We start from the raw sequence: 16,813 nt of genomic DNA, 5'->3' as shown, positions 1-16,813 counted from the left end.
AAGTACTTGTCAAAACCTGTCTGTTGCGTTTATTACTTTCTGGCACTTTTTTGGTGAATGGATAGGGGTACTATGTACCCGATATTCACATGGGGGGGGCGGGATCTGGGGGCTTCCAGATCCTGATAAGCCCCCCGCCCGCAGACCCAGACGACCACAGCCCAGGGTTGACGGGAAGAGGCCCTTGTCCCCATCAACATGGTGACAAGTTTCTTTGGGGTTGGGGAGGCAGAGCCCCCCTGCCCCAAAGCACCCACCCCCCCTCATGTTGAGAGCATGTGGGCTGGTATGGTTCGGGGGGGGGCGCTCGCTTGTCTCCCCCCCTCTCCTGACCTGCCAGGCTGGATGCCCCGATAAGGGTCTGGTACGCCGTTTTTGTTTCTTTTTTTACATTTTGGCGTCTTTTTCTTTATTTTTTAAATGGCTCTTTTTTTTTTTTCTATTGTTCAGCTGTCAGTGGTAAAACCCATTGACAGCTGATGATTCTTTGGTCATCAACAACCAGCATACACTGCGCCCTGATATGGCAGTACTTTGTGCATTGCAGGGTGTTCGTCGGGGCGAACAACCTGCAGATTCGGGTGTACATTGAAAGGCCGAACAGGCAAATGTTTAGGCCAAACCGTTCGCCCATCTCTACTTCAGTATACCATAGTAACATCTGACAAAGATCTAAAAATACATATTAAATAAATGACATACCACCTATAATGGATCCCTGTCGCACTCTGCTTGAGTGCTTCCGTCAGTACACAGCTTCCTCCAATCTGGACCTTCTGAACTCAGATTTTACAGCCCAATATTGTAACCAAGATCCAGATGAGACTAGCTCAGTTACACAGCTTTAACATGGACTGTTTATTTTGAGATATCACACAAATATATACACCAGAAAGACAATACAAACGAACCAGAAACCTAATTAACATGAGCTAATAAACTAATTGTTTAGACAACCTAGGTGACTCAGAGGCATGACCTTTCAGGACAGACTTGCCATCTTTTAGCTCAGAAGACACAATCAAAATGATCATAAATATAAACACAGCAAACCTTCTCACAATAGCAGAAGCTTATTACAATTAAACAATACAAACAGTGATATCCCCCCTCCTCAGCCTAGTAGGCAACAGACTATAGCAGGAGTAGACTGTCCTGCTCCTACCCAGTTCTAGAGGCCTGTGATCAGCTCTTTATATAGATCCTGGGAGATATTGTGGAAAAATATTACTGTTGCATATAAGTAACCACCTCCTCATTGTCCATTAAACAGCTGTCCATAATTTTTCTCATTCACCCTGTGCCCCTAATGGACACAGGTAACTTAGACATAGGAGGTGCATGGGGAGCTGAAACAAGGGTTTCCCAACCTCTCCAAGGGATTCTGGGTTCCATGGGCCCTCTCTTTACACCATCCAAAAAGCTACATGAGTAGTTGAAATTATCCAAATCACACTTCCATTACATGCTACATAGCCTGAGGGGTTACACCACTAATTCCTGTTGTAGCTTTGCAACCTCCTGCTCTTTGGACCATAAGCCGGCATCATCACCCTGCCGAGGACCTCTTTATTTTCATCATCACCGTGCCAAGGACCTCGCTTTTCCTCTAACAAGTTTTGCTGCTACTTCATCAGCCCCCAGTGCCTGAAAGAATGCTACATAGGCAGAAATGCACAATACAATACACTAGTTACATGTACTGTATGCTTTGACAGCTCAGTTATGCATAATGCAGGATATAGCTGGGCAATGCAGAGGCAAGTGACCAACCTCCCCTCCCCTCTGCCTTGGCCCGGCCTGTGAGTATCTATTTAACTTAGTATCAGCAGGGCGTGGCTATGCACGGCATGCAGTAAGACGTGCTGGAGCTAGCTCTGCTGACCATCCTGCACAATCCTGATCACAACACTGCAATCCTTCACAGCACGGACACGGGACACCCACTCTCGGACTCCGCAGAACCTCTGCTACGCCCGGCTGGGTATATTTCCGAGCTACCATGTCCAAGCGAGGAGCGGGACTTAAAATACTGCCGGACACTCGCGGCCATCCGCCTCGTTCGGCGAAGGATGCCGCACATCGCATGATTGGCAAAAGCCTCTCCATAAAGGATCGGTCATCCTCCAGGCTGCTGGACCCAGGGGAAGGACACAGCGAGACAGACATTGGATCGTTGGATGGCATCCCCAGGCTGCTGGACGATACACAGGCCTCAACCCATGTGAGTACTGGGCCTGGGGCCTTTAACATGGTGGCGCCGTCCAAGAGACGCATCTGCAACCTGACTGTCCATCTGCTGCGATCCCGCAAATTCCCGACACAATTTCATTCCACACACCACTCCTACTCTAGAGGGGTCAGTGTGTTGATCTCAGCCACTATTTCCTTTGAATGCATTCAATAGCAGATTGACAGAGAAGGCAGATTTGTCTTCTTATTATGCAAGTTAAATGGATTTAGTATTATTGCTGCAATATATATCCCCCCACCATTTTCTGTGATCCCCCTCAAGAGTCTAGCTCAATTTATGGCACTGCACCCTAATCTACCGGTAATGGCACTGGGAGACTTTAACAACACTCTGGATTTACACCTGGACAGAATGTCCATAATGCCCAGACTCACTAGACCCACTATGGGTAAGACTGCCTTCGCATCTCCGCTTATTGAACTGGGACTCCATGATGTATGCTGATAGAGACATAACACTGACCGTTGATACTCCTGCTACTCGGCCACACATGGTGGACTCTCGCACATTGACCTGGGGTTGGGCAATGGGATGCTTCTACAACAGGTTCAGGACTCGGCCTATGAGCCGCGTCTCCTGTCAGATCACTCCCCGTTCTGGGTAAGGCTGGATATCATAGCCTCCTCAGGCCGTCCACTACGGAGAGTGAACCCCTTTTGACTGACACTATTCCCGCCCTCTGATGGCATCCCGGATGCATTGAGGAAGTTCCTGTAATTTAACAGACACTCTGCCAGCGCAGTAGTGATATGGGACTCACTGAAAGCATTCCCGAGGGGCTGCCTCATTCGGGAGATTACAGGCATTAAGAATTGCTCCAGGGAATGGGAGGATAGAGTGAGGACTGAGATGCAGAGCAGGGAATAGGCGTTGATCACTGACCCTTCCCAGTCCAACCATGAAGCTTGGACTGAGGCTCAATCTTTGTATTACTCCATCTTAATATCCGCAGCAGAGAAGAGGAGATACTTTCTCCAACAAATCTATTTTGAAGAGGGGGGAAACACCCGGCATCTCCTGCCACTGGTGGCCAGGGAGCAACGGGGCCCCTCTATTATTACAGCTATACGGTTCACAATGGGGGAAATACACACTCTTAACCCTGACATATTAAATGATTTTCACCAGTTTTACAATGACCTTTATGCCTCTAAAGCTAGATATGCTCCATCTGATTTAACATTATTCCTGCAGGCCTGTCCCTTTTCCCAGCTAACTGATGCTGAGAGGGACACGCTGAACTCTCCAATTACCTTGACGGAACTAACAGAAGCATTAGAGGGGGCTCCACACCATAAATCTCCGTGTTTAGATGGCCTGCCAGCCAAGGTATACTCACGCTACGGTGAAATCCTGCTTCCACCTTTGCTGCAGGCCCTATCAGAGGCAGTTGAAACAGGCTACCTGCTGGAAAGTACGCAGGAGGCCATTACAGTTCTTCCCAAGCCAGGTAAGGATAACCTCTTGCCGGATTCATATCAACCGATTTCATTGTTGAATTCGGACGTTAAGCTACTGGCGCGTGTACTGGCCACCAGACTTTCTAAGGTGATAGGTAGATTAATTCATAAAGATCAATCTGGGTTTATCCCCACCCGTTCCATGGCAGACAACATACGGCGATTGTTCATGAATCTACAGATACCAGTGAATGATCCTGGAGGGAGGGCCATTCTATCGCTGGATGCCGCAAAGGCTTTTGACAGTGTGGAGTGGCCCTACCTCCTGGAGATCCTGGCAAGGTTCGGTCTGGGGAATCAATTCATAGAATTGGTGAAGGTCCTATACTCAAAACCTAGCACTAGAATACGTATTAATAACAATCTTTCCCCATCTTTTAATCTGCACAGGGGCACGGTGTAGATTAAAACGGGTAGAACCCTTAGCCATTTTGATCCGCAACACACCTGAGGTTGTGGGTTCCGCAGAGGCCCGCTCGAAGATAAGATATCCCTTTATGCAGATGATGCACTTATTTACCTGGGAGACACAGCGGCCTCCTTGCGAACAGTAATGGGGATTATCACAGATTTTGGCAGGTTCTCGGGCTTTACTATAAACTGGTCCAAATCAATATTGATACCCATAGACCCCCTGATGGCACCTCTACCCACGGGAGCAAACCAAATAACCATAGCAAGCAGCTTTAAATACCTGGGGGTGATAGTGACACCGGATCCAGGCGGCTACTTGCGGCTGAACCTGGGCCCACTCTTAGACAGACAGAAAGACAAATGCACTAGCTGGTGTAAGCTTCCTCTGTCGGTGGTAGGCAGAGTGAACCTAATTAAAATAGTATGGGCACCTCAACTTCTGTATATCTTTCACAACTCCCCTATGTGGATCACAAATAAATGGTTCAAATGCATTAATTCTTTAATGCGAGACTTAATATGGAAAAAAAATGAAAGCTAGAATTAGTCTAACCACATTACAATACGGGAAAGGCCGAGGAGGACTGGCAGTACCATACCCCAAAATGTATTTTCTGGCCACGCAAATTCAGCAGCTGGCGGGGTGGGGGCAGGATGCAGGTGAGGACCCTGTAGCTAAATTGGTAACCATGTCTTACCCCACATTAAAAGCCGCCTCCCATATGGAGATGAATCTACCAAGTGTCCCAACCGGTGACCTCATTAGGAAAATATGGAAGGAATTCCTAAAACCCCTGGGTGTTAAGGGCCCACTGCCCTTTACACCCTTATGGAACAACCCCAGGTATCCAGAATTACTAGAATTACAGAGATTCTCTCCCTGGAGGCAACAGGGGATATGGTTCTTCCCTCAACTTTATGAGGGAACCATTCTAAAAACATATGAACAGCTATTCTCAGAATTCCAGCTCACCTCTAGGCGATTTTATAAATATCTTCAACTTCGACACGCCCTGCGGGCACAGCAGCAAACATGCTCCTTAGTTGTATCATCCTCTTCTATGCTGACGGAAGTCCTCCAGGCAGACACCCCGAGGGGACTGATATCTAAGATATATGCGGAATTGCTATCCTCTATTCAGGACCACGTCTCTTTTAAATGCAGAACTAAGTGGGTGGAAGATATTGGTGATTATAGATGGGGATCAGTGGGACATGGCTTTTGAATCAATACCTGCAACTTCGGTCTCAGCCTCTCACAAACTCTCGCAACTGTTTATTCTACTAGGAGCCTACAGAACACCCATACAACTGCATGATTGGGGCAGAAGAGACTCTCCTCTCTGCCCAAAATGTAAAGTGCACCAGGGGGACTTTATACATCTACTTTGGAGATGTCCCAAACTCCACCGATATTGGGTGGAAATATACCAATATATCTCTAGACTAGCTCAGATAGCGGTACCCCTGAACCCCCTGGTGTACATACTAGGGGCAATTGATGAATAGATGTACCTGAGGGGAATGTATTATATAACCAGGCTGTTATACCTGGCTAGAAAACTTATAGCTAGATATTGGATGGCATCTACAGTCCCCACAGTGTACACGCTCACAAAACGCGTCCATTTTTGGTGACGTCATTCCCCTGCAGCCAGCCGTTCCTTGTGCTTCACGCCTCGTTCTGAGGCCGCCCTCCGGAGCCGGCGAATCCATCTATCGGAAGAGACACTGCTATCAGCAGGGAATCTACATGGCCCAGGACTCAGGAGAGTCACTCTGACATTACTCATACCATGCCTGTAAACTTCCACTTAAATGTGAGTTGATCTAACTACGTTATTAAAGCTGTTTGTTAAAAAACTACTGCACCCAGAGGCGCCTCTCTACTTGTGTATTTTTGCAGTCCCCACAGGGAAACAATGGATTACCTATGTTAACTCACTTCTTCTCAGGGAGCAACTAGCCTATAGTCGCAGGAAAGCTGTGAAAAAATTTGATCTCATTTGGCAGCCATGGCTAGAGGATTCCAATCTTGCACCACCAAAATTGGTGATGGACAGACTTTTGCATTAAGACCCGCCATTGACTTCGGGGGGGATTTGGGGTGGTGAGAAGAGAGAGAGAGAAAAAAGGAGGCAAGAGAAACAAGTTAGGTCATGTGCAAGGATAAAGCACTAGTAGCCACATGATCCATTAGTTGAAGAAATGGTTAATACTCTTCTAATTATTTGGACTGAAAGTGCTAGTTTATGTTTTAGTTGAAAAATCATAATATCTGAATTGCCTTCTGTTATTGCTCATGTATTCTGGATGCTCGATGCAATTTGTATAACAGGTATATTTTTTATACTCACTGGATGCAATCATTGTATGTGTTAAAAGAGCAATTTTTCAATAAAAAAGAAGTTGCGATTCAAAAAAACTTGGTATCAGCAGTGGGTGAACTGGTGCTTTTATTTCATTGTCTAATTCCAGCCTAGGGTGGGAAGGTGAACACCATTGTACTACAGCTGAGAAAACATGCCATGTTGTCTCCATTGTTCAGCATGGCCAAGTAAGTTTCAAGTCTGGATGGACAGAAATACAAATCCTTTTGCAAGTTAAACAGTTCCCACATACGCACTTCATTTGTGTGTTAAGCATAGGTGTGCGCACAGGGTGTGCCAGGTGTGCCCAGGCACACCCTAATCACCCTGTGCAGCATAGATTCCCCCTACTGCCCTAGCTCCCCTCCTTCCCCCTGCACCGCTGCTGACTTCCCTCCTCTCCTCTCCCGACAGCTGTTGTTGCGGGGATGTTTTAGGATGAATGGGGGAAGGGGCTAGTAAATATGTAATTTACTGACCCCTTCCCATTCTGAATGAACACAGTGAGCAATCGGTAGTGTGTGTTTGAGCTTTGAGGTGCACACCCTAATGCAAAAGGCTGCGCACACCTATGGTGTTAAGCTGTTCTCCTTGAGATCAGTTTTCAATATCATAGGAAAATTAAATATGTACTTTACCAGGACTACATGGAGTGCAGTCTGCCGAGCCGCCATTTTTAGCCTCCTCCCCAGGAGGACACGGAGCACAGCTGGTGCAGCTGCTAGTACTGGGAAAATGCAGACATACGATTAGTACATCACCCCATTGACATGCGTGTATTACATGACAAAAACACATCATACAAATGCCATTTTGCCCCTGGCGAAGCTCACAGAATAACAGTCCTGCCAAATGTTTACAGACAAGCCACCAGACTGCATGCACTTTGTATTTTTAACTTTTTGTTTTACATTTTCGAATGTTTCCCTTCCCAACCACCCCCCAACCTTTTGTTTCCAGAGGGAGAAGGCACCTCCTCTATAAACTGAATATAAAATGTCTGTTTTGTGAGTTTGTCATGCAGCTCATTTCCGTGGCAGATGAACGTTTGTCAAAATGCAGCCAAAAATACTGCTTGCAGAACTATGCAAGATTCACCAACAGCTAAGTAGTGTGAGGGTCTGTCACACCCATTCAGTTTAAATCCAATCAGGCAGGCTTACGCACTACATACACTACCGGCCAAAAGTTTTAGCAAACCCCTATTTTTCCAGTTTTTATTGAAATTTACAAAGTTTAGGTCCAGTGAATAACTTGAAATGGTGCAAAGGTAAGCGGTAAACTGCCAGAGGTTAAAAAAAAAAAAAAAAAAAAAGTTTAGGTTAACCACTAGCCAACCAGCCACTATCATTATACTTCGGCAGGTCGGCTCTCTCTCACAAATCGCCGTAGCTGTACGTTGGCAAACACACAAATCCCGGTTCTGTCAGGAGAGAAGAGACAGCTCATCTGTTCCTACTAGCTAGGAACAAAAATCTGGCTTCTCCTTTAGTCAGTCCCATTCCCCCATAGTAAGAAACATGCTGAGGGAACACATTTAACCCCTTGATTGCCCCCCTAGTGTTAACCCCTTCCATGCCAGTGACATTTACACAGTAAGCAGTGCATTTTTATAGCATCGATTGCTGTACAAATGTCAATGATCCCAAAATGTGTCAAAAGTGTCCGATTTGTCCGCCGCAGTGTCGAAGTCCCGATAAAAATCGCTGATCGCCTCCATTACTAGTAAAAAAAAAAAAAAACATTAAATAGGTGTAGCACCCTCTAGGTAGTTTACTAGAGTAGTGTTTTATTTGTATTGCCAGTGCAGGTAAATTTAGGCAGGCCTAGCTGTGAGCTAGGCCTGTTTGTTTTTGATCTGGGGATGGGGAGTGGTTTAGTGTAGCAGCAGGTGACTGCCATGTGCTTCATCTCTCTGGCGCCTCCTTTGTTTCCAGAGGGTTCTGGAAAAGAGACAGAGCAGAGGATGAGAGTGGCATGGAGTATATCTGGGAGCCCTGACCAATCCCAAACTAGGATTGGCAGGGGGCAGGCCTCCTATATATACTCGTGGTCAGCCTGCTGGGGGAGGAGTTGTCGGATGGAAGAACTGAATGATGGAGTGTTATACTGTCGTTGCCCTAAGTTCGCCCCCGCCCTTTCTAGGGGGGCGAACTCCGGTCTGGAGCTGGGAGGGAGCCTCTCTCTACACGGTCATTGAGAGGTGCCCTGGAACAGGAAGAGGACAGTGGGGAGCACTGCCAGGCAAGTCATTCAGGAGTGATCCATGCCGGGGTCGGTAAGTGAGAAGCTCTGGGAGAGACATGCCAGGATTGGATGTGAAGCCAGAGGGAGAGACTGTGGTGTTGTTGGAGTCAAGTTGCTGAAGCCAGGAGAGTTGGCAGGATTTGCACCGGACTTTCTGGGAGCAGTAGTCCACCAAGTATCAGTTAGCACAACTATCCTTTTTCATCTAAATTGGTTGCTACAACCAAGGGGACAGACCCCTGTCTGCAAATGCCTATTAGTAAAATGTTGGGACTTATTCAGAGTGAGGCCTAATCATGTGCTAATGGTGACATTTCCCACTAGATTACAGGAAACTTGCACTTTGCTCCAGACTCCTGCTTAAAGACAGTAAAGTGTGCCAGAGAATATCTACTGTTACTCCAAGTGATAGGAAGCAGCCTGGGGGTGCCTGCGGGCAGGACTATATTAAGTCAGTTCTTTACAGGGAGGCATTGGCTATTGACTTTATTGTTGCCATACGCAACCACTGGACAATTCATCTGCTATCAGTCTCTAGTTATTTTGGTGCAGTGAACATGTCTGGGCACTATCAGCATGTCTGCTGTCTCCGGCTTGTCCAACAAGGGGCTAAAGCAACGCATGCAGAAAGGAGCCTGCTATCAGTTCCTCAGGCGCAGAGCAGACGGAAAGTTGGAGGGTGGAGCCACGCCCTGAAGGAAACTAACAACTTCCAGCTAGCAACAGGCACCATGAGGCAGCTGAAGATGGTGGAGGGCAATCGGCTGATGCCCACATTGCAGTAGTTACCTAATGTGCAGGAGTGGGCGCTGGTGGACATTGGCATCCAGCTGGAGCTACACGGAGGGCTCGCCTTGGGAGTGGTGGACAGAGTGGAGCAACTGTCTGCTTTGCTCTGAGTGGCAGATTCCGACAGCGGAGGTGACTGCTTGGGCCCGGTGGGGCCATTGTGGGGAGCCACTTACCAGGCTAGGACCCGTCCAGCAGGAGCCGCAGTATTACATTATCAACCTGCTTTCAGGACTTTGTGTACCACAGCCACGGAAGACCCGGATCGCCGGAGAGGGCCAGGGATCACCCCCAAGAGGCGGAGAGGTGTTGCGGCCTGGCGATCCCTCCGTGAAGATAAAGGACATATGTGGTCAAGAGGAGGCTGCCGTGACCTATGGCCTGGCGACTGCATGTGCTAGTGTGCAGGAGCCAGATGACATCCCTGAAGAGCCGGCCAGCTCTAAGTCCCTTGCTGTACCTATCCGGAGGGAGTCTTTGCCAGAGGGAGATGTGCCTCTAGGTGAGCTGGATGAGGTAAGCGAAGGCTGGGTCATAGATTGGGGTTCTCCCAGAATATTGGAAAAGTTTGGGTCTTTGGAGAGACTAATAGAGTGGTCATCCCCTGAGGAAAGTTCTGAAGAGGAGGAGTGGGAGACAGCAGGTTCCCATCCCCCAGAGACCCAGTCAGAGGCAGGAAAAGATGTCCAGTCTACAGTATGGACCCCTGTCCCTTGCAGCAGACCCTCCACTACCCAGACCAGAGCGCCCACCTACCAGCAGTGGGTGGTGAGATCCTGGGATGCATGCATCTTGCCAGGAAAGGGGAAGCCTATAGAATTACCCCGGTTCTCTCGCTTCCAGAGGGAGATACGGAGAAGGGTCGCTCTGGACTACCCATATGTCCCTTCCCAGATAATGGACATCATGGAGAACTCCCGGGATGAGCGGGAGGATGACCTCATCTGGGATTTATGCACGTCCCCAAACCCCTGCGGGTGCCAGAAAGTGAAGCCTTGGCCCGATTTGTGGACATTCATGAGGAGTGGAAATTGGGGCAAGCCATCTACAGGGATCGTATCCTTGTTGTAAAGGCGGGTCGCCAACCAGGAGCCATTTGGTCTCTATCAGAGAGGAAGGGGATGGAAGGAGGAGATTGCCTGATCCCCGCTTCTATGTGTGAGGAGGACTATTGTGCTGTGCAGCCACCATAGAAGTAGCCACATGGACTGCAGGGAAGTGGCAGAGTTGTGCGTTTCCTTTCTGACTCTTGCAGGGACAGCCTATGCCTGCCACCCAGTGTGCCCGGTAGAGGGACTGCCTAGCCACGGACACTTTGGGTGTACTATTCCAGCCCACCTCTTTTGGAGCCCGTTTGTCCGGGGAGGGGGCCCTTCTATCAGGAGCAAAAGAAGGCCTGTTCAAAAGTAAGTAATGTATTTAGTTTGTTGTGGTTGTTCTGTTTTGAGGTTAGCAGTTCCTTTCTGACAGAACAAAGCAAGCAGAAATATATATGTTGCGTGTTGATTTTCCTCTGCTGGAAGGATCATATCCCCCTATCAGTGCTGATTTGTACAGTGTATAGGTTTAAAGTGGTTGTAAACCCACTTAAAAAAAAAACTAACACCTGCAAGACAAAGGCATAATGAGCTAGTATGCATACCATACTAGCTCATTATGTAATACTCACCTGAGATCGAAGCCCTCGCTGCGGTGCCCGTACACCACTCCGATGGCTGACATCACTCCCGGGGGTTACTTCCGGGTATCGCGGCTCCGGCGCTGTGATTGGCCGGAGCCACGATGACGTCACTCCCGTGCATGCGCGCAATAACAGCACACTCACTGAAGCAACAGCACATACGGGCTATTGCTTCAGTTTGTGTCAGTGCGCATGTGCCGATGACGTTTAGGAGATATCCTGGGTAGCTACAGGTAAGCCTTATTATAGGCCTACCTGTAACACAAAGTGGTCTATAAGGGTTTACAACCACTTTAATGTAAGTGTAGGATGTAACGATATGTGTCTTTTTTTAGGATCTTCGTGGATGGGACGGCTGTCACTTATGTAAAGTGTATATACTTTTATATTGATTTTTGTACGTAAATTATTTGTACCATAGCCCTGTCCAAGTTGTTTCCCTTCCCCCATCCAACCAATTAATGGGATGCCCTTGCTCCTGGGCCCAGGAGTAATTTTTCTATTTTTTTTTCCTCAGCTGGGGACCAGCTGTATTCTGGTGGGGGGTGCTACGTAGGTTGCTAGAGTAGTGTTTTGTTTCTACTGCTAGTGCAGGTAAATTTAGGCAGGCCTAGCTGTGAGCTAGGCCTGTATGTTTTTGATCTGGGGCTGGGGAGTGGTTTAGTGTAGCAGCAGGTGACTGACATGTGCTTCATCTCTCTGGGGGGGGGGGGGGGGGGTTGGTGAACTCGGGTCTGGAGCCTCTCTCTTTATGGTCATTGATAGGTTTCCTGGCACAGGAGCAGGAAGAGGACAGTGGGGAGCACTGTTGGGCAAGTCATTCAGGAGGGATCCATGCCAGGATCGGTGAGTGAGAAGCACAGTGAGAAGATCTGTGAGAGACATGATGTGAAGCCAGAGGAAGAGACTGTGGTGTTGTTGGAGTCAAGTTGCTGTAGCCAGGAGGGTTGGCAGGATTTGCACCGGACTTTCTGGGATCTGTAGTCCACCAAGTATCAGCACACTATCCTTTTTCATCTAAATTGGTTGCTACAACTAAGGGGACTGCAGACCCCTGCCTGCAAATGGCTATTAGCAGGCATGTACTGGCCATCGGGACTACAGGGAGTTTCCCGGTGGGCCGATGGCTCAGTGGGCCTATTTCAGTGACAGTGGACCGCCGCCTCCCTCCGGTCCTCTGTCCCCCCCACAGTGCTCACCTCCTCTCCCTGGCTAGTTATGCAGCGCGCCTGAATACAGACATGATGCTCAGGGGTCAACACTGAGAAGCTCATCATACGATCCGGAAGGAGGGTGGCCTCATTTTCCTGCCTAATCTTGTCCCATTGGGGGGGGGGGCGCCAAACTGATTCTTTGCCCCAGGTGAAATAATGTCTAACTTCCCCACTGGTACTGCCTATAAGAGAAATAATGTAGAACGGCTAATGGCTAGTGGGGGAGGGGGGGGCTTGGGTGGCAGGCCGGGGGAGGCGGGTTTGTCCAGCCGGCATGGGAGAGACCTGTCAAAGTGGGCCAGTCTGGATGAAGTCCAGGGCCAAATTTTTGTCCCAGTCCAGCCCTGGCTATTAGCAAAATGTTAGGACTTATTCAGAGTGAGGCCTAACCATGTACTAACGGTGACAGGAATCTAAGTTTGTACAGTAGAAAGCAAAGTAGTGTGCTGGAGGAGTGTGAAGTATGGGAGACCATCAATTTAGATCCAACCATTTTCATTCAATCAAGCAAGATTCATCATCTGGGCATCCCATGCCCCTTTCCCCATCCAAGTTTAATCCCCTAAATAAAACAACAAAAAAAACAAGCTAAAGACTGTTCATTGACTGGCAAAGTGTGTATGAAATGAATGTCTGGCCAAGCAGGGTGATTTGTGGAACTAAAACAAGCAGCGACCCCACAGGGGCACTGCTACAACAATAAAAATGCCATAAATCTATCCCCTATTTTGAAGACGTTTTAACTTTTGCACAAACCAATCAATATACGCTTATTGCGATTTTTTTTACCAAAAATATGTAGAAGAATATATATATTGGTCTAAACTGATGAAGAAGCGGCTCGCTTAGACGGCTATCAGTCCAAGCACCTGCCAGATCCAGACTTCCAGAGTCGGGATGACGTGGTGCCTGGACTGATCTTGGTGACGTCAGCAGAGAGTGGACTTCTGCTGAAAACAGGTCACAGGAGTGCAAAATGTATTGCACTCCTGTGACCCATAGGAGAAGTCCAGCCAAACAAGCTCAGGCTGGACTTCTCCTTTAAGCAATATTTTGACAGTATTGTACAGCAGGAAGTAGTATATTGCCCTCAAAATGGCAAGAAAAAGGGAATTAACAAAGGAAGACCATTATAACTCTTTCCTTTAGAGTCTTTCTTTTAAATAAATTGAAAAGAAAGCCAAGGTAGCAGTGAGTACAGTTTCCTACACCATCAAAAGGCACTTGGATACTGGAGGAAACTGACAGGAGGTCTGGCAACCAAAAGCCACAACAGAATCACTGCCTAACACCGATCAAAGTAAGCAAGTCTCCATTTCAACTGTGAAGAGAAGACTTCGAGCTGCAGCTATAAGAAAACCATTGCTAAGATGGCAAAAAAGAAGAGGTTTGCCTGGGCCCTGAAGCACTGCCAGTGGACTACTGAAGACTGGAAGAAGGTCTTCTGGACCTATGAATCAAAAATTTGAGATCTTCAATTCATTACGCAGGGTGTTTGTATGCTGCTGAGTAGGTGAAAGGATGGTTCCTCAGTGTGTGACACCAAATGTCAAACATGGAGGAGGAAGCGTGATGGTCTGGGGCTCTTCTGCTGGATCCTTGCACAGAGTGAGTGGCATCTTGAACCAAAACAACTACCACAGCGTTTTGAAGCACCATGCAATACCCTCTAAAATATGTCTAGTTGGTCAGGGATTCATTCTGCAAGATAATGACCCAAATCATACCTCCAGGCTGTGTCAGAACTACCTTAGAAGAAAAGAACAAGACTGTAGGCTTTAAATTATGGAATGGCCAGCACAGGCTTCACACTTATACCCAATCAAGCTGGTTTGGAATGATCTGGACAGAAGGGTGAAAGCAATGTAACCTACAAGTGGAACACATTTGTGGGAACATCTGCAACAGTGTTGGGCAGAACATTTAGAACAATATTTGATTTCTGTTGTAGAAAGAATGCCCCAGGTGTGTTCTGCTGATATATCTGCAAAAGGTGGATACTTTGAGGAGTTAAAATTTAGATTACGTTGTTAAAGAAAATGATTCTGTGAATTCTTTTTTATGTCCATTTGTTCTATGCTTTATTTTCAGAGTACATGGAGACATTAAACTGCATAAATTTCAATAAAAACTGGAATAAATGGGGTGTTCTAAAACCTTTGACAGGTAGTGTAGTTATTAGTAAAGCTATTGCAGATTACACAGTCAGACTGTAACATATCTATATAGAAGCCAGTAATTAAGTTCAAAGTCACATTGTGAAATAGACACAGAGAGAAATTTACAGAGTCCAAGCATCAGGAGAACGAGTCACCCATCCTACATGCAAGCAACTATCTGAAATCCAGATAGAGTGGGTTACACAGAATTTAGATTAAGCAAAGCTTGCCAAATTGGAAACAGCACTATGCATACTCTTAATACAGCTTTAGTAATCTTGGACTAAAGTGCAAGCAGGATGGAAGGAGCTGTTTAAAAAGTTATAGTCCATCATATAATAGGAAATAAAAAATGTACTTACTTGCAAAATGACCCTGGTGTACATGGCTGGCATTGAGTGGCATTCTGAATTGATGAAAAGAAACCTTTAGGAAGAAACAAAACTCTGGTTACATTGTGGCATAATTAGGGAACTGCGGCCTACCTCACCATAATGTTAATGGGTGTATTTAACAGTTCCAACCTTATAAGAACAAACAAGCCTTAAAAATAGCTGTTTGGGTTTTGGATATGCCTATTATTCACATAGTATGAATGGGGGGAGAGGTGCAGGAACCAGGCTAATATAACATACTGGATACAGAGAGACATTGGAGGAAGTGGCTGATGCTGGAGAAGATGAGCTGTGGCAACATATTGCCAATAGGACAAAACTACCAAAAGGCAGGTCTGCTTCTAAAAAAGTATATATGGAAATGAGAGAATGTTCAGCTGATATGGCCATCTATGGTTAGATCAGGTAATATTTATAAAAGTCCTCCCCAGAACTCCACACCTCCAGCCTGAGAACCCTCGTCAGGGATTGGATTTTGTCCCAACCAATCACTATTGGTTGATGCCAAGGGTGTCAACAGACGAACAAGTATCCATTACCATCCACAGTAAATATGCATGTTCCTCTAGCTCTAACTGCTACATTAACCATTCAAACACTGAATACAACACCCAACGGTTGGATTGTTAATGTCTGTAGGTCCCTTAACCACTTGCTGACCGGGCCATTGCCAAAAGACGGCAACAGCACAGTCAGCTAGTTCTGGGTGGACATCCATGGACGTCATTCCAGAATGTTGCTCCCGTACGCCCCCTGGGGGTCACACTTGGGAACATCCGTGACCGCAGGGTCCTGAGGACCCGGCGCATCACGGATCACGGTAAATAGCCACTGATCGCGACCGTTTACCACGTGACGGAGCGATCACATGTAAACAAACCGGCGTCACGTCATGACGCCGGTTCCTCCCTCCCCTCCGTGTACCGATCGGTACAGTGCGGGGGGAGAGGGGGGGAGATGGCAGCGCTGTGGGCTGGATGTTTGGTGCCCACAGTGCTGCTCAATATAAATAATGGCAACACTGCAACTCTGCCATACTCTGCCAATAAATTTTAACAGAAACAAAGAATTTTTTTTTTTTTTTTTTAAATCGAATTTTCAGTCTTTTTTGATTTATAGCGCAAAAAATGAAAAACCCAGCGGTGATTAAATACCACCAAAAGAAAGCTATATTTGTGTGAAAAAAAGGACATAAATTTCATATAGGTACAGTGTTGCATGACTGAGTAATTGTCATTCAAAGTGTGAGAGCACCGAAAGCTGAAAATTGGCCTGGTTAGGAAGGGGGTTTAAGTGCCCAGTGGTCAAGTGGTTAAAGAGACCCTATCACTAGACAATTGATTTCAACAAATCTCTTCCCATAAGATATCTACATCTAATAGATTTGATGCATATTATTTACCTGGAAAAGCCTCCCTTTTGTAGACATCTAAAAGCCCTGAGACTACAGCTAGGCGCTGCCATATTGGATGTGATGTCAGCAGTCCCAGAGCTGTCACTCAAATCTCTACAGTATTCCCCTTCACTCCTCCCCGGAAACTACATAAAAGGATATGAACTGAAAATCAGAGGAGCTAGGCTAGCACAGAGAGTAACTGGACAATCCCAGAAAAAGAGAGGGCTATGTAAGATGCAAGGAAGATGAGGCTGTTCTAGGGAATTGACTGTTCTCTCAAAAAACATAATATATTGCAGCTTATCAATCGATCCTGAAAGTGGTGGCTGCATTCGTTTTTTGTAGGCTTTTTTCCCCTGGTGAGCCTGCCAGTAACACACTTCCTGTCCTAAGGCATAGTTACATAGTAGGCAAGGTTGAAAAAAAAGACAATAG

At 46.8% G+C, this 16,813-nt stretch overlaps 1 protein-coding gene across 1 annotated transcript in view; it reads right to left on the bottom strand.

Annotated features, from left to right (window-relative positions):
• The window catches only part of LOC141118535 (uncharacterized), a 62,937-nt gene that overhangs the window by 9,855 nt on the left and 36,269 nt on the right, over window positions 1-16,813 (bottom strand). Inside the window, exons 5-6 of the mRNA XM_073610921.1 lie at window positions 14,950-15,013; window positions 7,136-7,224 (exon numbers count right to left, since the gene is read on the bottom strand). Of these exons, the coding sequence (XP_073467022.1) occupies window positions 7,136-7,224; window positions 14,950-15,013 (153 nt within the window). The remainder of the gene's footprint in view (window positions 1-7,135; window positions 7,225-14,949; window positions 15,014-16,813) is intronic.

Source organism: Aquarana catesbeiana, linkage group LG01 (genome assembly GCF_042186555.1).
Source record: "Aquarana catesbeiana isolate 2022-GZ linkage group LG01, ASM4218655v1, whole genome shotgun sequence".
NCBI classification, from domain to species: domain Eukaryota; kingdom Metazoa; phylum Chordata; class Amphibia; order Anura; family Ranidae; genus Aquarana; species Aquarana catesbeiana.
The sequence above is the reverse complement of the archived record's forward strand: the minus strand, read 5'-3'. Positions and strand labels throughout refer to the sequence as shown.